Source organism: Acinonyx jubatus, chromosome A2 (assembly GCF_027475565.1).
Source record: "Acinonyx jubatus isolate Ajub_Pintada_27869175 chromosome A2, VMU_Ajub_asm_v1.0, whole genome shotgun sequence".
In the NCBI taxonomy this organism is placed as follows: Eukaryota; Metazoa; Chordata; class Mammalia; order Carnivora; family Felidae; genus Acinonyx; species Acinonyx jubatus.
Window position 1 is genome coordinate 44,737,088 of NC_069383.1, and position 25,860 is coordinate 44,762,947.

Genomic DNA, 25,860 nt, shown 5'->3' on the forward strand with positions numbered 1-25,860 from the left:
ACTAGAAGAGACCACAATGGTAGAATTTTTGAATAAATCCTACAGCAGAACCTTAAGAATAAAACAGTATGCCTTAAAATCCTGACCTAAGATATGACTGTAAACACAAATTTGAGAACAGTATATATAGTATGGGTAGTATAGGCTCAAATGTAAGTATACGAATATATACATGCATGTATATATATCTTTTTTTAAATTATTATGTTATAATTATTTATAATATATATCACAAGGTCTTCTAGGGTACCCATTTTTTGAAGTGTTTCTTCTTGGACTGGAGGAAGTAGCAGGCACTTTATTGTTTTTTTGTTTCTTTTTTAGTAAGTTCTACGCCCAACATGGGGCCTGAACTCATGACCCCAAGATCTAGAGTTGCATGCTTCACCCACTGAGCCAGCCAGGTGCCAGATTTTTTTTTTAATGTTTATTTACTTTTGAGACAGAGAGAGAGCCTGCACAACCAGAGGAGGGGCAGAAAGAGGGGACAGAGGATCTGAAGTGGGTTCTGCTGATAGCAGTGAGCCCAATCCAGGGTTTGAACTGACAAACCGTGAGGTCACAACCTGAGCCGAAGTCGGACACTCAACCAACTAAGCCACCCAGGCGCCCCTGATTCTTTGGGTTTTAAATGGAAGAAGCATATTGGGGCTCTAAATATGGTACCCCAAAAGCACAACACTCAGATTGTGAATGTGCCCCAAAACCCTTTAATGCTGGTGCTTACTCACCCACACCAGCCTCCCCATAGCCCAGGTGGGGTGGGATGATCACTGTCCGTTTCTCTCCAACACACATCTCTCGGAGACCCATATCCATTCCCAACACAACTTGTCCGGATCCCAAAACAATATTATACGTTTTGCCTAAATTCCACCTGAAAATGAAACAGAAGAGTCCCTTGTTAGGTCATCAACCCATTGATATTTGAAAGCGTTTTCATGAAAAGGACCATCTCTTCTGCCACAGATACAGAACCCCTATCTAATCAGGAAGAAACATCAGACAAGAGCAAACTGAGAACGATTCTGCAAAAAACGAACCTGTAATCTTCAAAAGTGTCAAGGTGAAAATCAAGGAAAGGCTGAGGAACAAGTCCAGAGTATTGGAGAATATGGAGTGGGATCATTTTGCTATAAAAGACCTTCTGGGAACAAGTGGCAAAACTTAGGTGGGGTCTGGGGATTAAAACATGATAACGTATCAGTGTTAACTTTCTGGTTATAAAGTATGCGTTGAATTATGTAGGAGAATGTCGACATTTGTAGGAAATGGGTGATGGGACATCATGGTGGCAAACTATCCCCAGTGATTCGGGGAAAAAAGAAGTCCTTCCTTCGTACTGCTCTTACAACTTTTCTCTATATTTTAATAAATATCCTAGTAAGGAGTTTTCATGAGAATTTGAAAAATACATAACCCTGTGTTTTGGATTTATGTGTTTTGGATTTATCAAGACCTGACTCTGAATCTTGCTTCTGCCACTTGATTGGATGCTGAAAAATAAAATCTCTCAATTTCCTCATCTATAAACGGGTGATAATAATAGCTATCTCACAGGGATATTCTCAACAGTAAATAACTCATGATGCTGGCACGGAGGAGAACAAGTATAAAGAGCTCAAAAAATGGATGGCCTTGAGTATGCGAAGTGCTTGTGTCTGCAATAGTTTTTGACTCTAAAAAAATGACCGAAAGTTTAACTTGAGCCACAGTTAAAGCATCCTTGATGTCCACGGTCCCTGAGACATCCACGTACAAGAGAGTTGCCTCTATCACCTCACTCACTACCGAAAATAAATCTAGTTCCAGAAAGTATGGCACTACCGCTTTCTTCTTCAATGTCAAGGAAGAAAAACCTCCCCAGTATCTTAGGGCTCCCTTGATGCCCATTTCCGGATGGTGACAACATGGAGGGGACAGCCCCCTCGGGTCACATCCCCTTCTCAGGCTTCCCAGCTTCCCCTGGGTGCAGGGCTACTTTCTCCTCTCAAGCTGGTTTCCAGGGCCAGGCTGGCTCTCTGGCACGGACAAACCAAAACAGGGTTTGCCTTTGTCCTACCTGGGACGAAACCAAAACAAAGCCAGCTCTGGCACCAGATGCCTTGGCCCAAGGCCTGTGGGAGGGAGCAGGACATCCTCTGTCCTGCCCCACACACAATTCCTCCTTTGTCAGCAGCACAGAGGCACCTTCACCCTGCCTTTCTCCGGGGACCGCTGGGACCTCCCATGGGAATACTCTGTTTCAAAGTCTTCCCGAATATTCAAAAACCTCATTTAGCTATCAAATAACAAATGTTTATTCTTCCTCTCTGAGGCCAGTTTAAACACACATGAAGAAAATCCTCCAAGCAAACATTTTGCTTTCACGTGTCATCTCTGAAAGCCCCACTAATTGTTTTTGCTCAGATCAACCGCTTGTGTAGTTATTTGTTTGTTTCCTGCCAGTTTTCCTCTGACATTCTTCTCATTCTTTCTGTGCATTCCTGGCTTCCCATCCACTGCAAGCTTCCCGCTTCCCACTTGTAGGCTGCCCTCTCTGGCTCTCCGCCCACGTTTCCCTCCATCCTCTCCACAGCCAGTTTCTCTCCGTGCTGATGAAAAAGCGCCCGCAGCAGCACCTGCCTCCTTGTTTACAACGCCCGTGGAAGGCTCGGGGTGAGACCAGGTTTTCCCTTCCTCTCCCACACACATCCCACCCTACATCCCATTTTCCCATTACTCTGAAGCTTACGCCCAGAACAGACCATCGGGGATGCCGGATGTTGCTCTTCATTGTAGATTTACACGTACCACAAACGACTCTCATGGTATAGAATGGAGTCTGATAAAAGGAAGGAGCCTCACATGGCTACCGGATGCTCTGTAGGAATGTTGTGAATCCACCAAACACATTAGAAGGCAGGAAGGCTGATTCTCCCCACCCTACATGAGAAGCATATCCTGAACCCACTGAGAAGGAATTCCTTTGTTCGTTTTCCACCCCCACTTCCCCTTCCCACCTACCCCCACCCAGCAGTCAGAGCACCAGACAAGAATATGAACATTAGCAAGACAATAACAGCAAGCCATTGACCTTCTAGACTACTCTAACCTTGTGGGCCATTTTCACGTGCATAAGCGTGCATAAACGTGCATAAGCGCGGGCTTAATCCCCCCAAACAACAAGGCATGCTTCTTTCCCACTGCCCTCCAAAGTCTTTTCATATTAATGCAATGAGGTTTGTTGTAAAGCAGGTCCGCGTAAATCTGCTCTCTGGAAGCTAGTATACACTTCACTGATTCTATAATGCACACATTTTCACATTTTAACATCTCTGTAATTGGGATACACTTCATAATTAACAGCATGTTAATTTGGGGGCATTTTTACTTTCTTAGAGATACATAACATGATGCTTCTAATAACCAATACGTTTTAGATTGCATAAAATACACGAAGCGCATTAGTATACGGGATCTCATAGCACCCAGAGAGAATGCTCTGAAGAGCACGTGTCCCTAGGGCTCTGTCTCCATGCCTGGCTCGCTCTCTCCAGCCACACACAATGTTGCCTGAAGCTAGAAGGCAGAGGGGCAGGTGCAAGGCAGAGAAGGCCTTCCTCATGCAGCATAAATGCAGCAACCCATACTTATTTATGAAGCCCTTCTTTCTCCCCAAGCCCCAACTCAGGAGTCTAAGTCAAGACTCGGTACAAAAATGGATAGATTTCTATGGAGATATAAAGAAAGGCTGAAAATGTTTCTTTCCCAGAGAATATGTTATTAATTTACGGCTATACCTAAAGATTCAGAAACATAAGAAGCAAAGCTCCTTTTACCAAAATTGGCAATGATATTAGATTATACTGTTGATTCCTATTAATAAAATTTCAGATTCATCTCAATCAGTTAACATTTATAAAATGCTCCCTTCGTGTTAAGACTCTGGGCTAGGTGTAAAGAATAAAAATGTGAATAAACATGCTGGGTGTCTCTAAGGTATTCAGACCAGCAGCAGAGACAGAAACTAAAATAAATAATGAAAAATAAATAATTTTTGCTAATAAAAATAGTATCTTAAAACATTATGAGACACAGAAGTGCGAGCAGTTGATTCTTCCTAGGAATTAAGGAAAAATTTTGTGAAAAGGGAGGACATTTTTGCCAGGGCAGAAGTTGGTCAGAAGGAAGGGTTTAAGCAGTACACATCTTGTACCATTGCACATGGCAGCCCTGGATGCAAAAGATGGGCCCTAACACAAGATTAGACCATTTAAGCAGAACAGAGCTGACAAATAGAGGCTGATGTGCCAGACTGAGGAGTTTGTAATGTAGCTGCAGGTTAATTTTTAAAGAAAGCAGTTATAAGATGATACCCGTTTTTCAGAAAGACAACTTCACAGGAGCAAGGTGAGACCATTCATAGGGAACTTTTAGAATAATGCACCTGAGCAGTGATGTAGGCTAGCTCTCTGCAGTGGGGAAGCATGGAGAGAAAATCTCTCAACCAGTATCTGATGAAAGAAAAGGAGAATCATGGGGACCTATGGCTGTTATCCTCCAAGCTCACTCCTCTACTGCCCCCAGTGGTCCTTACGTGGAATCCAGCAGAGTCCCATCCAGAAGGGAGGCATTGTAGTGATACTTGAGGTAATCCCCCTTCTTACTCAGCACTGAGCAGTCCGGGGGCTTGTAGTGGGAGGTGATGCTGATGGAGTCTGAAGGGTTGTGGAAGTCAATCACATGGATGTCAAACACCAGCACAGCCGAGCCAGGGATATTCCCTAAAGGACAGACAGAGAAATTAACGAGCAAGTCCTCCAAGTGGCAGCACATGTGCCTCCCCAGTGTCACCAGGCACGTCCTCACAGACCCCCAGTGAGAAACACAGGGACCTAAATATGAAAATCTAGGGAATACTGGGAGAATGAATTGGAAGGGCGGTCAGAAGTAACCTAACCCTCATTCTATACATGGGGAAACTGAGGCAAAGATTTGCCCAGGGTCATGCAACCAGTTAAGAACACAGTTTGGAGGGGCGCCTGGGTGGCTCAGTCGGTTAAGCGTCCAACTCTTGATTTCGGCTCAGGACATGATCTCACAGTTCCGGGGATGGAGCCCTGTGTCAGGCTCTGTGCTGACAGCTTGGAGCCTGCTTGGGATTTCTCTCTAAATACATACATACATACATACATACATACATGCATACATACATACATAAACTTTAAGAACACAGTTTGGACAATAATTCAAGATGATGAGCTACTGCCCCATGGAATCACTAAGCCTGAAAGATGCATGGCTAAGTTCATCACAAATGAGGAAACTAAGGCTTGCCTGGCCCCTACCAGAAGTAAGAGGTGAAGTGAGAACACCAGCTGTAGAGTGAAAAATCACTCCAGTCCTCTATCACTGTGCAGGAGGAACTAAACTAACAGAAACTTCAGAGGGAAAAAAACACCCAGCCAAATTTGGCCCATACACACCCCTTGTGATAGGGCCTAACGGTTCACAAAGTACTTTTACAACACATCCTATCTGTTCTACACAAAATTATTAGTAAACTTTTCTTTTCCATTATCTCCACTTTTGAAAACATTACCTCACATCTGAATAATGTTTTACAGTCTACAATGTATTCTTCACATACACTATCTCATTAAATCCCTGCAACCACTTTGTGGGGTATTACTATAAACCCAGCATTAGCAGATGCTCCATGAATTTAACGGCAGCTTCTCAGGAGGCTCGAGGGGGCCAGAGGGACACCTTAAACATATGCATTGTGGTTAAACACATCCCCAGATCATTTCAGAGAAGTTTATTTATTTATTTATTTATTTATTTATTTATTTATTTATTTATATTTTTTAGAGACAGAGAGAGAAAGAAAGGAGGGGGAGATGGAGGGAAGAGAGAGAATTTTAAGCTCAGCTCGGAGCCTGAAGCAGGGCTTGATCCCATGACGCTGGGATGGGATCGTGACCTGAGCCAAAATCAAGAGTCCACTGCTCAACCAACTGAGCCACCCAGGCACCCCTCATTTCAAAGAAGATTAAATGTAAAACTTTTGTAAATAGTATTACTTAGAATCAAGGATGTATAATGCTTTCATTAGTGTTTTACAGATAAGAAAACCAACTCACATAGAACTTGTTGAAGAAAATAACACAGCTATAGAAAGAATTCAAACAGAGATATGTGAACACCAATAGCCCCTCCCCCCATCCCTGCAATGGACTTTTCTGTGTCCATTTTTGGTTGCTCTCTGTAACACACACACAGACACACGCACACACACAGACACACATGATGCTTATTAAGTATCAAGCACTCTTCTAAGTGCTTTAGATGTAATTATTTAATTCTCATTATAATCCTATATTCCCAATCTAAGAGTACTTGGAAAGTAACTTGAAAGTTGGGGAACAGAAAATGAGGAAGTGATGGGGTGCCTGGGTGGCTCAGTCGGTTGAGAGTCCGACATCCACTCAGGCCATGATCTCGTGGTTCGTGAGTTCCAGCCCTGCATTGGGCTCTGTGCTGACAGCTCAGAGCCTGGAGCCTGCTTCGGATTCTGTGTCTCCCTCTTTCTCTGCTCCTCCCCTGCTTGTGTTCTGTGTCTCTCAAAAATAAACATGAAAGAAAGAAAGAAAGAAAGAAAGAAAGGAAGGAAGGAAGGAAGGAAGGAAGGAAGGAAGAAAGAAAGAAAGAAAGAAAAAATCAGGAAGTGATGCTTCCACAAGCCCTCAGGCAGAATCCATTCTCCCCTCCAGGGCTGCAAACATAGTCAAGCGTCAAAAGTTCAGGGCTGACCCTGTGGAACAGAGCAGATAAGCAGAGAGGACCAGAGCCTTTCCAGAAGGCCTACTCCCTCCCCTCCACCAATCCTGCAGGGCAAAATGGCCTCCACAAAATGAAATGCCAAGAATGGAGCTGGAGAACCCCACAGAGGGCCCAGTATTTCATTCCTTCCACAAATATTTATTGAATGTTTACTATGTGCTTGGCCCCGTGGTATGTGATGAGGAAACCCCAAATTTCCTCTATGTCCTGACATCTTTCTTGGGTCAGTCCCTGAGGAATTAGCATTAGGCCCTATGCAAACATCACCAAGAGGCCAGGGAGATGCTATTCAAAAGAAGACAGAGGTGCTGCCCCCCTACCCCCTGCCCTTCTCCCCTGCCCCCATGCAAGAGCATCTAGACAGTACATATCTGAGTGCCCCTGCCCCACAGCAACATAGGGTTTGGAATGAAGCAGCCTCATAACCACAGAATTTATGAGCCTTCCGATGATTCCCAGAGCCTTATATAATTCTTTGCAGAGCTCTGTCTCATACTTGATAGAAAGCCAAAAGGAAAAAAATAATTTAAGCAAATGTTTTCCATCAATATATTATTTTTAGAGAAACGAAGGATTAATCCTGAGGGCATAACAAAACATGAATACTCGGAAAGTATTTGTCTATTTCTGTATGTATCTGAACAGAATTTTACATGATACAAAACAACAGAGCATCAAGACACTTGACAAACAGGACATGAAGCAAGATCTGTTGAACGTGTCGTGTCTTAAGCTGTGACCTGATATGACTTTATAAATCAGAAATTTAGGGGCACCTGGGTGGCTTAGTCAGTTAAGTGTCCGACTCTTGATTTTGGTTCAGGTCATGATCTCACGGTTGGTGGGATCGAGTCCTACACTGGCCTCCATGCTGACACCCCAGAGCCCGGAGCCTGGTTTGGTCCTGGGTCTCTTTTTCTCTCTGCTCCTACCCCACTCATGCTCTCTCTCTCTCCAAAATAAATAAACGTTAAAAAAAATGTTTTTAATAAAAAAATAAAAAATAAAATAAACTTAAAAAAAGAAGAAAAGAAATTTAATGGGTGCCTAGATGGCTCAGTCGGTAGAGCATGTGACTTTTGATCTTGGGGTGGTGAGTCTGAGCCCCACATTGGGGGTAGAGTTTACTTTGAAAACAGGAACGTAAGTCCGGGAGAAAAAAAAAGAAAGTTTCTCCATGGTACACTCTAGCTTCCAGCCAACCTGATACTTCATAGATCCTCTGAATAAACCCTACTAAGAAAATTCTGAAGATACATATTATCAGCAGTGGTTGGAAGAACAAAATTAATGTATACAGCCAGCCAAACCAGGCAGAATCCCACCAGCAAAAATAATCCAAAAGCAAAATTAATACTGCATCCACTAGTCCTAAGCAGGTTAGCAAACAATGGTACAGGCATACCTCTAAGATACTGTGGGTCTGGTTCCAGACCACAGCAATAAAGCAAATACCACAATAACACGAGTCAAATGAATGTTTTTGTTTTCCAGTGTGTATAAAAGCTTTGTCTGCACTATACTGCAGCCTATCAAGTGTGCAATTGCATTATGTCTATAAAAAACAATGTGCATATCTTAGTTAAAAGTATTTTATTGCTAAAAAACGTAAGCCATCATCTGAGCTTTCAGAGTCTTAATCACCGATAACAGATCACCATGACAAATATAGTAACCATTGAAAAGTTTGAAATATTGCCAGGAATTACCAAAATGCCACACAGAGACGTGAAGTGAACAAATGGTGCTGGGAATATCGCACTGATAGACTTGTTGATGCAGGGTCACCACAAACTTCAATTTGTTTAAAAAAAAAAACCATAATACTATCTGTGGAATTCTATAAAGCAAAGAGAAATAAAATGAAGTATGCCTATATATATATATATATATATATATATATATATATATGAGAAAAAACTTAAGAAGGAAAATACAGCTTGAAATACTATGCAATCATAAAAAATACCTGTTGGCATAGATAGTTGTTTACAACAAATTAGGTGAAGAAGAGAAATTACAAATATGTATAGATAATCCCATTTAAAAAAATTTTTTTAATGTTTATTTTTGAGACAGAGCATGAGTGGGGGAGGGGCAAAGAGAGAGGGAGACAGAATCTGAAGCAGGCTCCAGGCTCCGACTTGTCAGCACAGAGCCAGAGGCAGGGCTTGAACTCTCAAACCATGAGATCATGAACTGAGTCGAAGTCAGCCGCTTAACTGACTGAGAAAGCCACCCTAAGCCCCCCAGGCACTCTGATAATCCCATTTTTTAAGTTAATTTATTTTTTTTATTAATCTCTACACCCAACGTGGGGCTTGAACTCATAACATGGAGATTAAGAGTGGCACACCCCTCCGACAGAGCCAGCCAGGTGTCCCTAGGTAATCCCATTTTTGTTAGTATTTATTAGTTAGGTGGATATATATTTTCACTTCATGGTTGTTTCCTATTAGTTTCATTTGTTTCCTATTGTTACTATAACAAATTCCCACAAATTTGGTGGCTTAAAGCAATGCAGGTTTATTCTTACAACTCTGGCGGGTCAAAGGTCTAAATTCGAGGTATTGGCAGGGACTCATTCCTTTTGGAGGCTTTGGGGAAGAATCTGTTTCCTCGCCTTTTCCAGCTTTCTGTGGCTGTCCTTATTCCTTGACCTGTGACCCCTTCATCCAACTTCTAAGTCTGCAGCTGAGCATTTTCCCCTCTCTCTGACCTCCTGCTTCCCTCTTACAAAGGCTCTTTTAAGTACATCAAGGCCACCTGTATGATCCAGGATAACCTCCCCATCTCAAGATCTTAATCACATCCCCATCTTAATCACATCCGCAAAATCCCTTTTATCATGAAAGGTAACATATTCACAGGTTCTGGGGATAGCACAGGGACATCTTTGGGGCTGCTGTTCTGCCTACCACATTACAGTGTTTATTCCTGCATGGTGAGATTGTGGGAGATTTTTGTTTTCTTTCTTTATCTGTATTTTCTTTTTTCTAAACTCAACATGTATCATTTGTATAATGTTCGAAAGGGGGTTTGCTATTAGAGTGACAAAAATGTTCTAAAATTAGATTAGATGGATGATGGTTACACAACTCACTACATTTACTAAAAGTCACTGAATTGTACACTTAAAATGGGTAAATTTTCGGGGCACCTGGGTGGCTCAGTTGGTTAAGGGTCCAACTTCAGCTCAGGTCATGATCTTGCGGTCTGTGGGTTCCAGCCCTCCATCAGGCTCTATGCTGACAGCTCAGAGCCTGGAGCCTGCTTCGGTTTCTGTGTCTCCCTCTCTCTCTAACCTTCCCCTGCTCATGCTCTCTCTCTCAAAAATAAATAAACATTAAAAAATTTTTTTTTAATTAAAAAATGGGTAAATTTTAAGGCATATAAATTATACATCAATAAAATCATTAAAAACCAAAAATCGATAAGGGGAGGTTTGCAATATATTTTCAAATGGCTCAACAACAACAACAACAAACAAACAAATGTAAGGAGAGAGAGAAAATAAACATAGCACGATGTTGGGGTACCTGGTGTTTCAATCGGTTAAGTGCCCAACTCTTGATTTCGGCTTAGGTCAGGATCTCAGGATTATGAGATCAAGCCCCAAGTTGTGCTCCATGCAGAGCACGGAGCCTGCTTGGAATTCTCCTTCCTTTCTCTCTCTCTCTGTCCCTGCCCCCATCATGCACACTCTCACCCTCTCTCTCTCTCTCTCTCAAAATAAATAAATACACTTAAAAAAAACATAGCAAGATGTTAACAATTGATGAATCTAAGAGTTCATCGCAAAGTTCTTCCAAGTTTGGCATAACTAAGAATTTTCAGAGGGAAACTGGTAGTGGGGACAAGAGGAAAGAATAGAGCATGTCTAGAAACCAAAGCTATTTGGACATTTAAGTCTTTTTTTTTTTTAAGTTTATTTATTTGGTGTGAGAGAGAGAGAGAGAGAATGCAAGTGGGGTAGAGGCAGAGAGAAAAACAGAGAGAGAGGGAAACCAAAGCAGGCTCTGCACTAACACTGCGGAGCCTAATGCAAGGCTCAAACTCATGAACTGTGAGATCGTGACCTGAGCCAGAGTCGGAGGCTTAATTGACTGAGCCACCCAGGCGCCCCGACATTTAAGTCTTAAATGGGACTTCAGCTTCCATATTCTGGCTCTCAAGAAGCTTTGATTACTTGAAACCAGCCTAGAAGCAGCCAGCACTCACCTCTTCCTTCCTCTCCATAGCCGAGGTGAGGGGGAACCACAATCCTCCGCTTCTCTCCGATGCAAACACCAAGTAAACCTTCATCCATGCCAGCAATCACGTAGCCCTGCCCAATGTATGTGTCAAAAGTGCGGTTCCGCGAGTAGCTGGAAAAGATGGAAGGGAAGACAGAGGTTCCTCACGAGCGATACCACAGCAGCTGTGTGCATTAGTCAGTACCATGAGGCATCAGGAACGCAGAGGCCTCCAGACCCTGGAAAAGACCAAACCTTAGAATGTGAGGACACAGCCTGGAAACATGCTCCCCCGAGAACCCACACACAGCGTGGGAGCAGCCACGTACAGACACACTCCCAGAAACAAGCCCTCCAGGCCTCTGGGTTGGCCAGATTATGGATGAGATGCAAACACACAGAAATGCAGCTAACATAAGTTGGACTGTGCTTGGTAACCATGTGAAGTTAATGAAGAAAGCATCTTATTAGAAGCTAAGAATGTGTCACAAGGACAATGTCTCCAGTTTCTAAAGGAGAGAATATCTGTATATGTCAGACCTGAATACTTGGATTGCCTGAAAAGTAACATATAGAGAGTAATTTAACTCTGCAGTGTCTACCAGAGCCTGGATGAACCCTTCCTCCTGTAATTTCTGCTCACCAAGCTACCTTCTGGTGAGTGCTTGGGTTTCCCAAGTGTCACTGGCAGGAGGCCCAAGCATTCTGCTCAGTGGAGAGATCCAGCCTTTGTATAAACTGCCAATTGAAGTCGATTACTGTGAGTTTGGTGAGGACAGGAATCAAGTCCTCACAGCCAGATGTTTCTAGGATAAAATAATAAAACTTCATCTGCCACGTCTACTACCAAAGTCTGAACCACAGTAATCTGCACTCATTACTCACCCCCACCCAGTGCAGATGTGGCAAAAAGTCTGTCCTGAAAGAGCCAGTCAGTTCCACCATTACCTCAAACATGATGACTACCTCAGAATAGATGGCCAGCCGAATGGTGCCAGGGGGATGAAAAGACCCTCCGTCAGGGGCTCTCCCTTCTCAATACCCCCAGAGACCAACCACAAAGTCAAGGGACATGAAAAAGGATAACAGACGATTCTCCTCACTCAGGAAGCAGATTGTCTACATAACATCTCAGAAGAGGCTATGGAGAAATACCCTTTTCCCCCCCACACTGAGGAACTCCAGACTGCAGCCACTCACATGAGCCAGGAGGGCCAGGATGGGAACACAGCCATCAAGGAAGCCAGGCTTGGCTCCCTAGCATCCTCTAGCCATGAGCCAACCTATCACCTTCCCCAGGTTACTACTCCCTGGCCAGTACTTGAGAGATCATCAGCAGAGAACAGCCACCACCAGGGATTCAGGGAAGAGGAGGACAACTGCCAGACAGGGTCCCTTATAAAGGGACACTAAGCAGTGGGAGAGATGGCAGGTGCTTCAGAGCAGGAAGAGCCACTGGGTGGAACAGTCAGCAAAGGTTCCATGGGGATGGGGGAGACAGTGGACACTGAGGAGGCGGGATCTGCCCAGGGGAAAGGACTGGGGAAACAAAGAGGCCAAGGATGAGAGGCAGAAAAGAGCCTCAGAAGAAGAGAATGGATGAGCAGGGTGGCCATGACATGTAGAGAAATTCGAATATCTTTAAAAGAAGACTTAAATAAAAGCAGGGGGTGGGGGAGGGGCGCCTGGGTGGCTCAGTCAGGTAAGCGTCCGACTTCGGCTCAGGTCATGATCTGACTCAGGTCATGATCTCGCAGTGCGTGAGTTCGAGCCCGCGTTGGGTTCTGTGCTGACAGCTCAGAGCCTGAAGCCTGCTTCGGATTCTGTGTCTTCCTTTCTCTCTGCCCTTCCCCTGCTCACACTCTGTCTGTCTGTCTGCCTGTCTGTCTGTCTGTCTCTCTCTCTCAAGAATAAACATTTAAAAAAATTTTGTTTTAAAAAAGGGAAAGTACCATGTTTCCCCAATGGGAAAGTTGAGGACTAGAAAGTTGTCAATGCTCCCCCAAACTAATTTATGAATTTTGAAATGATTTCAACCAAAATCTGAGTGGTGTGGGGAGAGGGGAAGAGAGACTCCAAAATTCATTTGTAAAAAGAAACTATTTAAAATGTTCTGAAGGTACAGGATATAGCAAGTTCTCATTCCTGTAAAAAAATAAAATGGGAGAATGTGTATAAGTATTTCACCGTGTACATGTGGAGACCTATGAAGCTAAAAACACCGGCTCCCTGTGGAGAGGGGACCTGGGTGATTGAGGGACAGGATAGGAGGGAAATTTTTCACTGTACACCCTTTTGTACTTTTAGGATTTCGACCCACGTCAATGTATCACTTAATTTTAAAAACCTGATATTTAAAAAGGAAAGAAGAGGGGCACTTAGGTGGCTCATTCGGTGGAGCGTCTGACTCTTGATATCAGCTCAGGTCATGATGCCAGGGCTGTGGGATTGATCCCCACATCAGGCTCAGCACTGAGTGTGGAGCCCGCTTAAGATTCTCTCTCTCCCTCTGCCCCTCTCCCCTGCCTGTGCTCTCTCTCTCTCAAATAAAATAATAAAAATAAATATAAAAAGGAAAAAAGAATACTCTCTACCATACAAACTAACAAGCAACTATAGTTAAAAGTGTGGTATTGGCCTATACACAGCTAGGTCCATAAAAAAGGGTATAAATTTTAGACAAAGACCCAAAAGTATGTGTAAGAATTTAGTACATAATCAGGGTGCCTGGGTGGCTCAGTCGGTTGAGCATCTAACTCTTGATTTTGACTCAGGTCGTGATCCCAGGGTTGTGGGATTGAGCCCCACATTGGGCTCTGGGTGGAGCCTACTTAGGATTCTCTCTCCCCTCCCTCAGTCCCTCTCCCCTGCTTGTCCTCTCTCACTCTCTCTAAAAATAAAAAGAAAGAAGCTCTACATCCAACATGGGGCTTGAACTCATGACCCCAAGATCAAGAGTCACATACTCTACCAACTGAGCCAGCCAGATGCCCCAATAAGGAATACTTTAAAGGGTAAAACCTTAAAACCATTAAAAAGGCTTAAGGAAAATATAGACAAATGTTTATGTACTCCAGGGGAGGGGACAGATTTTTTATTTTTACCAAGCCCCCAAAGACAGAATATATAAGAATTTATGTAAGAGTAAAGGAAACCATAAAGAAGTTAAATGTATTTAACAACATAAAAAGTTTACATTTAAATAGGTCCAAAATCACAATAACAAAAATTAAAATGCAAAAAAATAAGGAATATTCCTTCAACAATATACAACCATAAAAGGGTTACTATCTTTAATGTATAGAGGTCTTCATATATTCAAACTGATAAGGAAAGGACAAATACCAGTATCTTTAACATAAAAACAGACAAAAGATACAAACAGGTAAATCATAAAAGAAGGTATCCAAATGGTCTAGTAATAAACATTTAAAACAATTTCAACCTCAGTAGCAATGAAGAAATACAGATGAAATCTATAAGGTTCCATTTTTTTTCCTATAAATTCGCAAAGATTATTTTAAAATGATTCTCAATGTCACTGAGTTTGAGGGAATGGGGCATTTTTAGATACTGATGGTGAGTAAAGGCTTGGTGAGGAAAACTTGGTTGTGTATACAAAAAACTATAAAAATACCTTTGACCCAGGGGTGCCTGGGTGGCTCAGTCGGTTAAGGGTCCAACTTCAGCTTAACTCATGATCTCACCGTTCATGAGATCAAGCCCCACACTGGGCTCTGCCCTAACAGCAGGAAGCTTGCTTGAGATCCTCTCCCTGTCCCTTCCCACATCTCTCTCTCAAAATAAATAAACTTAAAAAAATTCTTGAAAAAAAACCCCAAATACCTTTGTTCCAGAGATTCTTCTAGAAATGTATCCCAAGAAAACAATCTTACACGTTAATATTTAGCTGCAAAAATAATTACTGCAGCCCTACATAGAATGTCAAAAGGTGGGCACCTGGGTGGCTCAATCTGTTAAGCATCCAACCTGATTTTGGCTCAGGTCATGATCTCATGGTTCATGAGTTCGAGCCCCATGGTTCTGGGCTGACAGTGTGAAGCTTGCTTGGGATTCTCTCTCTCACTCTCTCTCTCAAAATAAATAAACCTTAAATTTAAAAAGAATATCAAAAGGTAGAAAGCAACAGATGGGACTATGATTATCGTGATGAGCACTGAGTAATATATAGAATTGTTGAATCATTATGTTGCACACCTGAAACTACACTGTACATTAATTATACTTCAGTAAAAGGTAGAAAACAATTGAGATTGATTACCTAAATTAAGGCAAATCCATATAAAGAATATTATGTAGTTATTAGGACAGACTAGATCCCAATGCATTGAAATGGAAAGCTTTTTTTTTTATGTTTCTTTATCTATTTTGAGAGAGAGAGAGATAAAGCATGAGCAGGGGAGGGGCAGAGAGAGAGGGAGACAGAAAATGCCAAGCAGACTCCTTATTCATAAAACGCGAGATCATGACCTGAGCCAAAATCAAGAGCGAGATGCTTAAGTAATTGAGCCACCCAGTCACTCCAATGGAAAGCTTTTTTTAAATCTAATAAAATTATAGTTCTAATATGGAAAGAAATATGGTGTACAATAGAAAAAAACGGTCTTAATTAGAAATATAATTCCAGAGGGGCGCCTGGGTGGCTCAGTCGGTTAAGTGTCTGACTCTTGATCTCAGCTCAGGTCTTGAGCCCCAGGGTTATGAATTCAAGCCCCATGTTGGGCTCCACACTGGGTGTGAAGCCTACTTAGAAAAAAAATGTGTGTGTGTGTGTGTGTGTGTGTGTGTGTGTGTGTGTAGGACAGAACCAAGCTCATATAACAATAATACATACACACTGAATGTTTTCTGTAACAGAAAAAGACTGAAGACAACTCAAATGTTCATCAATAGGGGAATGTAATGTTAAGTAAGTTTGGAATATTCACTCAATGAAACCTAGGCAGACATAAAAAATAAATAATTTCTATGTATTAAATATGGAAAAAAACCAAGGTGAAAAAAAAAAAGCAAGAGGCAGAGTAGTTGTATTTCTTTATATTTGCATTAGGAAAAAACCCACACACTGGAAGAATCAAATAGAAACTCATTAATAAAAGTGGGTGTCTTAGCCAGTTGAGCCTCCGACTCTTGATTTCAGCTCAGGTTGTGATCTCACAGTTTGTGGGGTCAAACCCCATGTTGGGCTCCACCCTGTCAGCGAAGAGCCTCCTTGGGATTCTCCCTCTCTCTCTCTCTTTCTCTCTCTCTCTCACTCTGAAAGTAAATAAATAAACTTAAAAAAAAGTGGTTAATTCTAGGGGTGGCTGGCTGGCTCAGTCAGTAGAGTGGTAGAGTGTGCAACTCTTGATCTCAGGGTCATGAGTTCAAGCCCCACATAGGGCATAGAGCTTACTTTAAAAAAAATCGATAAGTAAAAGTAGTTAATTCTAAGTGGCTGGAGGGGGGAGGGATATGTGAGGTAGGCAGGAGTAGATAATAGGATATACCTTAATACATACTTTGTTTTAATTTTGAACCATGTGGCTATTACTTTTTCCAAAGAAATTAAATGAAAATTGTAAAAGAGACCCTAAGAATAGGAAAGATAAATTATTCAAACAAAATAATACCATATAAGGAATACCACATAAAAATTCTTCTGTCCTGTTTTTGGATGACTCAAGAAATTAGAAGCTTATTACCTCAGAAAGACAGGTAGATTGCTGTCACTACCTGTTTGCTCTACAGGAAGCTAGAGAGGTGGTTTCCAAAGAGCACATACCTACCACTTGAAAGAGCAAGACACAGCAACTGCCTGCTCCAGCCACTGGCACAACTGCAAGCTAAGCCCAATAAACAAAACAGGACTCTGAATAACAACAGAGGCATGGTAATTAGCCTCTGAAGCAACCAGAAGGAAGCTGAATGCACCCAACTGGCCTCCTGCAGTAGCCTTTGAAGTTCACAGAGCACTCTCACATCCCTTATCTCTTTAACCATCTCTGAGAAAGGTGCTAATACCAGGGGAAAAGACCTGAAGTTCAGGGAAGCCAGACCATACACTGGGGCTAGAACCCAGATCTCCTGGCACCAAGTCTGTTCTCTCCTCCTCCTACCACCCAGACCTCAGTTCTGGCCACTTCCCATCCTGGATCCCATAGGTGGGTTCATACTGGATAGTCAAGGACACCATAGGGGGATGGTGGGCGTGTAAGCTGAGCCTCTCCTGTTTTCCTGTAGACTTCTATGCCCCAGGCCCCAAGAAGGAGACTGTTCCAACAGCCTCTGAAGGAATTCAGTGTCAGAAAACAGAAGTCTATACTGGCGATGAAAATACTAACTACAAATCAGCACTGACAGAGTATTCAGATCATGGTCCAGCCAGAGGTAGACTGTATTTAATAAGTCATTCTGATGAGTAAAGGCTCCAGTTATGTCCTTACCTGGAATCAAAGAAGGTGCCATCCAGAAGCGTGCCATTGTAATGATACCTGAGAAAGTCCCCACTTTGACTTCGCCGCTCACAGTTTTCAGGCACTACCTTGTTTTCAATGGAAATGCCATCCTTGGGGTTATGGAGGTCCAACAACGCAACGTCAAACACCAGAGATGCCTGTCCAGGAATGTCTTTCCCTAGAGGGAAATGGAGGAAGCTGATGAAATCAGGACACAAGATTTAGAAAGTATTTTTATTTTATTTTATTAAAAAAACATTTTTTTAATGTTTATTTATTCTTGAGAGAGAGACAGACAGAGACAGAGTGTGAGTGGGGAAGGGTCAGAGAAAGAGGGAGGAACAGAATCTGAAGCAGGCTCCAGGCTCTGAGCTGTCAGCACAGAGCCTGACACGGGGCTCGAACTCACAAACTGTGAGATCATGACCTGAGCCGAAGTCAGACGCCTAACCGACTGAGCCACCCAGGCGCCCCTAGAAAGTACTTTTAACTACAACTCAATTCCCACTGTGTTGGTGTTACTCATTCCTTAAAGTTTTCAAGCCAAGGGAATAAATGTTCTTCTGCATGTTGGGTGGTCCTCCTGGTGTCCAACTATGTTCTGTCACCATTGTGTCCATGGTGCCCAACCATGGGCTGGCGGGTATATTTGAAGCCAGACTTCTTCAGGAAAAGGAGCAAACCAATATTAATGACATGCAAGACTACTACAACCATATTTTCTATGCTTGTGCTGACAAATCAAGGTGCTATGTGGGTGGTTATGCACCCACATGCAAGCCCAAATGCTTCTGTGGGTCTCTGTTTGCATACAAATGCAAATCACAGACATTTAAAGGTATAAATTCCAAACCCTGGACCTGGTTCTGCAGAATATGACACAGACTTGTTCTTTGGAACCAACAGCCAATTTTTTGAAGAGGCAACATGCACAATTCAATGTATTAACTACATCTAAAACAAGATATAAATAAAACTAAAGCTAGCTAAGAGGGAAAAAAATGGCACCCACATTGCAAAATACAAATCCTCAAATCACTTCCACCTCACTTCTGGATCATACTGCTTCTTTTGGATGTTCCCAGCAGTGGGGACTTACTGAGTATCTGCAAAATGATAATCTACATGAAGAGATTATTGGGCACTAACTCTTCCTGCAAAGATCAACATCAAGCAATAAATAACTCAATCCAGTACTTTGAGATGAAGGAAGTTAACTGACAAAAACCACCTACCTCCACACTCTTACTTGCCATTTGTTATACCTTGCAAAGGAGTAGGCCTGGGCAAGTGAGTAAGACAGTACACTAAGCCTGAGCTCCTTCAATGGCTCTGGCAGAGCCCACCCCTATTCCTTCCCCTCAGGGAAATCATGAAATCTTCTGAAAGCAGCTGCTGAGTCAGACTCTGGAATGTAAGGTGTGGTCAATCCCTGAAGTGTGTGTATGGGTGTGACAGAATATTAATCTTTTGTACTTTCCCGTATTTTTTAATTTAGTAGAAAAAAGAAAGCCTTAAATGTAACTCCAGAGTTTAAATTTTTCTAGCATTATCATGTACTAATTGCATCTATGTTTTTTTTTAACAATAACTTTATCAAGATCTAATTTCCATATCATAGAATTCACCTATTTAAAGTCATACCCAGGTAGTTGAGCACAGTATTAAAATACTAAATAATAACTATTTCAATTTTTTTAAATGTTTTCCTTATTTTTGACAGAGAGTGAGAGAGAGAGCGCGTGTGAGTAGAGAGGGGCAGAGAGGGGGGGAGACACAGAATCCAAAGCAGGGGGAGACACAGAATCCAAAGCAGGCTCCAGGCTCCGAGCTGTCAGCACAGAGCCCAATGAGGGACTCGAACTCATGAACTGTGAGATCATTCATGACCAGAGGTGAAGTCAGACGCTTAACTGACTGAACCACACAGGTACCCCTTCAGTATTTATTTAAAATAAATAAATAATACTCCTCAAATTAGGCCAGGCATCTAGTTTTACTATGTATGACATATGCACCCGGATGACGTCAAAAGGATTTGAGAGCCCTGGGAAATAAACTCCCCCTGGCTAAGGATGAGACCATTTGAGTAATAAGAATAACAACATGTCTTGGAGACTGGAGAATTTGTATTTACAGATTACAATTATAGTTGTTTTCAAATTTTATTTTTCTTTTAGCATGGAATCCCTACACCTGCTTTTTGAAGAGACTGTCTGCAGATCCCCAGCAATAAAAGTAGAAGTGGACAGGAGAGAAGGCTGAGCCCCATTTCCTTCTCTCTCCTCCTGCTCTGTAGATATACAGAGCCAGGAAACATAGCTTAGAAAACATTATTTTAGGGTTATTATAAGTCAGGTACCACAGTCAGTAAACTCTTAGATGTATCATTTTATCATTTCAATTCTTCGCTACGTATATCTACTTGATTAAAGAGAAGTTTTAATGTTCATTATTCTTTTGAGAGAGAGAGAGAGAGAGTACACAAGTAGAAGAATAGGCAGAGAGAGAGGGAAACAGAGAAGTAGGCTCCGTGCTGTCAGCACAGAGCCTGATGCAGGGCCCAATCTCACAAACCGTGAGATCATGACCTGGGCCAATATCAGGAGTTGGACACTTAATGGACTGAGCCACCCAGGTGCCCCTATATCTACTTGTTTAAATGCCGGGAGGTTGTCTTTGTTGTGTTAGCCTGCCAGGGTGATTAAATATGCCTGAAATTAAAATATGAGTCACTGTGAAATTCCATTTGCCAAACAATAGTCTGTTTTCTCTCTACAAAAGGGACACTAATTCAAATTAATGTTTTTTTTCTAACATGCTTTGCATCTGTCCACCTGGAACTAATGTCACAGGTAAAGTCCACTGTGAAGGAACAAATCAGGGGGAAAAATGGCAATTCTGGCATCATATACTAAATTTATACCTTGATATCTACAGTCTTTAGACTTTCTAGTTCATTTGTCATTTCACAGATGGGAAAATGTAGGCTGGAGAGGTTGGTGCCCAAGGTTACAGTTTATGGGGCAGTGGCAGATGCTTACTTATGAAAAGCCAATGACCATGAATAAGTGGAAGATTCTACAATTCAGTGATGAGACACTAGATGATTTAGACTAGCACTGCCCAACGGAACATTCCACAGTGATGGAAATGCTCTGTACCTGCACTGTCTAGGAAAGTAGCCCTCAGCAACATGCAGTTCTTAAGTACATGAAATGTGGCAGTGTAGCTAAAGAGCAGAATCTTAGATTTTATTTAGTTTTAATTTATTTTAAATGTAAATATAAATAGCCATATGGAGCTAGTGGCTACTATATTGGACAGTGCAAGTCTAGGCCAAAAGGTCTGGCGGGTTTCATGTGGTAAATTGAATTAATCACGGCAATAAAAATAAGGAGAGATGAGAGTAGCTTGAAGAATGAGAAAGACTTACCATCTCCATCTTCTCCATAGGCCAGGAAAGGAGGTATGGTGATGATGCGCTTTTCCCCCACACACATCCCCAACAGCCCTTTATCCATTCCAGGAATCAACCAGCCAATGCCCACATATGTGTCATATGTTTTCATGCGATTATGACTGAAAACCAATGAGAAAGGGGGGAAAAGTTCCATGCTATGAGGGTGTTTCCAACTCATCCCTCGATAATGTTTTAGATACCCAATTATCAGCTAAATAGTGAACCTATACCCATCTCTGAAGACAGGCATTTTTGGATCTTCACTCCCAAAGACAGCAGCAGTCTTCAAATTGAGAAATCATGTAATTAAACCACAGTGGTCTAATTGGCCTGCTATTCTATCTAACCAAATACACTATAATGACAGGAAAGCCCAAAAGGCTTACTGTTTCTGGCTTAGCACCCTACTCTTGAAGTTCTCCATAGCTTCACATACATTCAGCCTTCCCCTCTTCCTTCCATGGGAAAACTATAAAAATGGACCAAAAAATGCATCAACCTATTTGGAAATAGGGCTCTTCACTTATTGATGAGCTCTCAAGATACTGTTAATTTAGAGAAACATTGTTCTTACATTTCTGTAAAATATATTCAAGTTTTGATCTGGCTTTATGGAGCATGAAACGTTTACCAAAAGCATTAAGGAAAGGGGTTGGTGCTGGTGGAAGTTGGGAAGAGTCTGTCTTCTGGTTTCTTGATGGGCATAAAAAGCAGGTGAGACAGAAGGTAGTAAGGGGCATTTCACTAATGTTACCTTGAATGGCAGGACTTACCTTGAATCAAACAGTGTCCCATCCAAGAACGTTCCATTGTAGTGGTACCTTACAAAATCAGATACCTGGATGGTCCGAGAGCAACTGGGGGGTGTGAAGTAAGTGTGAATCTGAACTTGATCTTCAGAATTCCAAATATCCATTAGAAGTACATCAAAATGAAGAACTGAATCTGGGGGGATCACACCAGCTAAAAATTAAAGAGAATTCACACTGAGAAGTTGCTGCCTTTTGGGCCAGATGAATAAACACCTAGGATTCAAGGGGGTCGCTGAACAATTCTAAAATGGGCCATGCTTCCTCCCTCTTTCCTCCAAATGAAACAGAAAAGAGAAAAAAATGTTTTCCTCTCAACAAGGGTGACATTCAATATACCAGTGTTAATAACAACTTCTTTTATATTTAGAAGAAATTAACTGAAGATAAAATTTTAGTGCTGTGTGTGTATATGTTCATTGCTTCTCATTTCCCCCCAATTTAAAGTCTCTGCAGATCCTCTGGTCTGCTTGACTGAACGCCCTTCAAATGTTCTGGTTGTATCTGCAGATACGTTTACAAATATGGAACAAAACTTACAAACTCCTTCACTTCCGTAGGCAAGCTTTGGGGGGATCTTCACAAAGCGCCTCTCATTTACACACATCCCAACCAGAGCTTGGTCCATCCCTGCAATCAGTTGTCCTTTTCCCACAAACACGTTGAAAGTAGAGTCTCTGTCATAGCTGAAGACCCAAGAGGTAGAACAAGAAAAAGAAAAGTACAAATTAATCCTTCCCTTAGTGAAGTCATCCAGTGAAAATGTACCCCTGGATAGAGTGAGGTCAATGCAACCCAAAATCAGCCTGTAGAGGAGTTACTGATACAGGAAATGTCTTCACCAGTAGTACTTTCAGGGTTGGAGTTTTTTTAATTATTGTGAATACTGCCAGTAAATCCAGTTAGATAAGCAGTGATGTAACTTTCCCTAGAAAAAAAATATATTATTTTTAATATATTATATTATTAAGTCTATTTTGCAAAAGAGCTATCAAGTCTTCCACTAAAAATAGTTTATTCAATTTCTATGTGATTGTTTAAATCTTTTTTTAATGTTTATTTATTTTGAGAGAGACAGAGACAGAGAGAGAGAGCATAAGTGGAGGAGGGACAGAGAGAGAGAGACACAGAATCCGAAGCAGGTTCCAGGCTCTGAGCTGGACTCATCTGAGTCCGATGAGGGGCTCAAACCCACAAACCATGAGATCATGACCTGACCCGAAGTCAGACGCTTAACCGACTGAGCCACCCAGTCGCCCCTATGTGATTGTTTAAAAGCAACAACGTAAGATACTAATGCTCCATTACCATATTTATCTGATTTTTCTTTTTTTTTATGTTTATTTATTTTTGAGACAGAGAGAGAGAGACAGAGCATGAACAGGGGAGGGGAAGAGAGAGAGGGAGACACAGAATCGGAAGCAGGCTCCAGGCTCTGAGCCATCAGCCCAGAGTCCGACGCGGGGCTCAAACTCACGGACTGCGAGATCGTGACCTGAGCTGAAGTCGGACACTTAACCGACTGAGCCACCCAGGCGCCCCTGATTTTTCTTTTTATCTTTAGGTCTGTAAGTTGGAGAAGTAGCATGATAGCATAAAGGATACTTAAACTCTCTTAACCTATTTCCTCCACCACAAAAATGGGAGTAACAATAATAGTCATCCCAAGATATATATGATATTACAATCGGTAACGTGCTCTGAAAACCTAAGAGTTATGCCAATATTACTATAATTGTTACAGGTCATAGAAAGTCTGATACAGTCTTAGAATCACTAATACATGTGTTTTAAAGGCTGATTGGTGATGGCCTTAGGTTGGAAGATAAATAATGGAACCGTGACCAACATCTATGATCTCATCCTCTTTATGTCAAATTCTACAACCATCAAGGGTTTGCCTATTAGGAGACTGTGCTAGGTGCTTTGGGAGATATAAAAACATCCAAGGCATGGATTTTGCCTATTACAAAAAAACCAGCAGAGATACCCAGAGAGTTTCAAATACTATGTTGAAGAAAACAACTACAGGGCTTGGTTTATAACAATGAAACACTGGAAATATGAAGTTTCAAGGGTATGGCACTGATTGCATTTAAGGCAAGGTCGTGCAATAAAACGCTCTGTAGTCATTTAAAAAGATCAGATTTATGTCCATTGGCACAAGAGGACATATACAGTAACAGAAAAGTACAGGCTATAGAGCCACAGCATAAAAGGATTCCATTTTGAATTGACATACATAGATGCATACGAAATCCACAGGGTGACACATAAAAACATTACCAATGGTACTCTACGAGTAGGCGATTTCAGGTGGCTTAACTTGTTTTCTCTTTAATTCTCTCTTAATTTTCAAAATGATGATGAAAGACACATGTAATAAAATATTAAGAGCTGTTAGAATTTACCTCATTGGGGTGTGCTCTCTTCATTTGGTAAATTACTGCCACCTTTTCCTCATTTTCCTTAATGAACAACCTGGAGGAGCAGCACAGTCCACTTCCCCACCCATCAGGGCAGCTTCCTCAGACCCGCCCTTCTTATGCTTCCTCCTCCTAGTTTTACAACCCATTTTAATAACTTTCCTTTTGCAAGGTCGGTGAACAGAAAGCAAAATTCCAAGCTCAGGTCAGCAAGCCAAAGGACAAAAACACATGGTCAACTGTGTGCCCAAGACAGCTTTACACCTCCACCCTCTACCTCCAGGGACCAACACCCGCCCCCTGGAATGCCAGCTCTTTAATTTCACTTGGCTGGGGCCTTGCCATGCCCTGAACCATCATCCAACTGGTGGGTTTATATTAATAATGGACCAAAACTCGAAGCTTCAAAGACATCCCAGGTACAGAACATGTGCAAACAGCTACAATGCACAGGCTGGAAACTACCTTAGAAATAAGTTTTTCATCCATAGAACCTGAATATGGTTCCCAAATTTAATAAGAGTTTTTAATAATAATTACTATTTAGAGTGTTTATTATGTGTCAGGTACAGTGGCAAACTAAGCTTTTCCACATACTACTCCATTTAATCATCAGACAACACTTCAAGGTGGGTGCTGATACTCTGGCTCTCTGGAGGGGAAAGAATCTTCCAAGCTCACAAAGTTAGCCAACTGGGGAAAAAAAGCGAGAACACAGGTCTATCCTACCCTTAACCTCCTAGCATGGGGCCAGGCCCTAGATGGTATATAAAAACAGTTGTTTCGGTGCCTGGGTGGCTCAGTCGGTTGAGCATCTGACTTTTGGCTTCAGCTCAGGTCATGATCCCAGGGTCATGAGATTGAGCCCCATGTCGGACTCCACACTGAGCATGGAGTCTGCTTAAGATTCCCTCTCTCTGTCTCTGTCTCTCTCTCCCTCTGCCTCTCTTCTTCACTTGTGCGCTCTCTCTCTCTCTCTCTCAAATTAAAAAAAAATTTTTTTAACTGTTGTTGCCTTGCAGTATTAATTTCTTCATTTGATGACTACCTAAGCAAAGTGCTAAAAACAAAAAACAAAAAAATTTACATATGTGAGAAATTAACAATGCAAGACTAGTCTTATCTCCTGCTTAAAACTCTGACCATCTGGAAAAATAAAATCGTTCTGAGTAAATCTGTGCCGATCAGCACAACTGGCACAAATTCACTTGCAGAGTCAAGCCCAGAAGTGGTTATGAAAATTACTTCTGCAAGCTCTGGAATAAGCACTTATATGGCCTGTCCCAGTATCTGACTGATTTACACCTTTTGCAGAAGTCCCAGTTGAGGTCCTGCGGGAAAAAAATGATACATCCAAACTAGGCAGTTGCAGGAAAGTTTAATAAAGGGGCTGTGTGCAAAGGAGTGTGCAGAGTGCAGACAACACAAGGGACAATGTAGTACCTTGGGGACAAGTATGGGGGTGCTGTTGTCAGACCTGGGCTTGAAGGATCCAGGTACAGAGAAGGTGATGGTTCAGGGCCACATGACAAGCTTAGCTAGGACCTCTGGTCCAGGGACACAAATGGTGGAGACCTACAGGCAGGGAGCCCAGGGAATAAATATCTCCACCTCACTCTCCTCCCTCTGATCTCCTGCTGA

At 42.1% G+C, this 25,860-nt stretch overlaps 2 protein-coding genes across 8 annotated transcripts in view; one reads left to right on the top strand and one right to left on the bottom strand.

The window, feature by feature from the left end:
• Positions 1-25,860, top strand: part of LOC106968679 (RP9, pre-mRNA splicing factor) — a 209,694-nt gene that overhangs the window by 125,054 nt on the left and 58,780 nt on the right. The window lies entirely within an intron of this gene.
• Positions 1-25,860, bottom strand: part of FKBP9 (FKBP prolyl isomerase 9) — a 41,344-nt gene that overhangs the window by 5,630 nt on the left and 9,854 nt on the right. The window contains exons 2-8 of the mRNA XM_015065062.3: positions 22,334-22,479; positions 21,758-21,947; positions 20,958-21,103; positions 17,510-17,699; positions 11,050-11,195; positions 4,580-4,766; positions 732-877 (exon numbers count right to left, since the gene is read on the bottom strand). Of these exons, the coding sequence (XP_014920548.2) occupies positions 732-877; positions 4,580-4,766; positions 11,050-11,195; positions 17,510-17,699; positions 20,958-21,103; positions 21,758-21,947; positions 22,334-22,479 (1,151 nt within the window). The remainder of the gene's footprint in view (positions 1-731; positions 878-4,579; positions 4,767-11,049; positions 11,196-17,509; positions 17,700-20,957; positions 21,104-21,757; positions 21,948-22,333; positions 22,480-25,860) is intronic.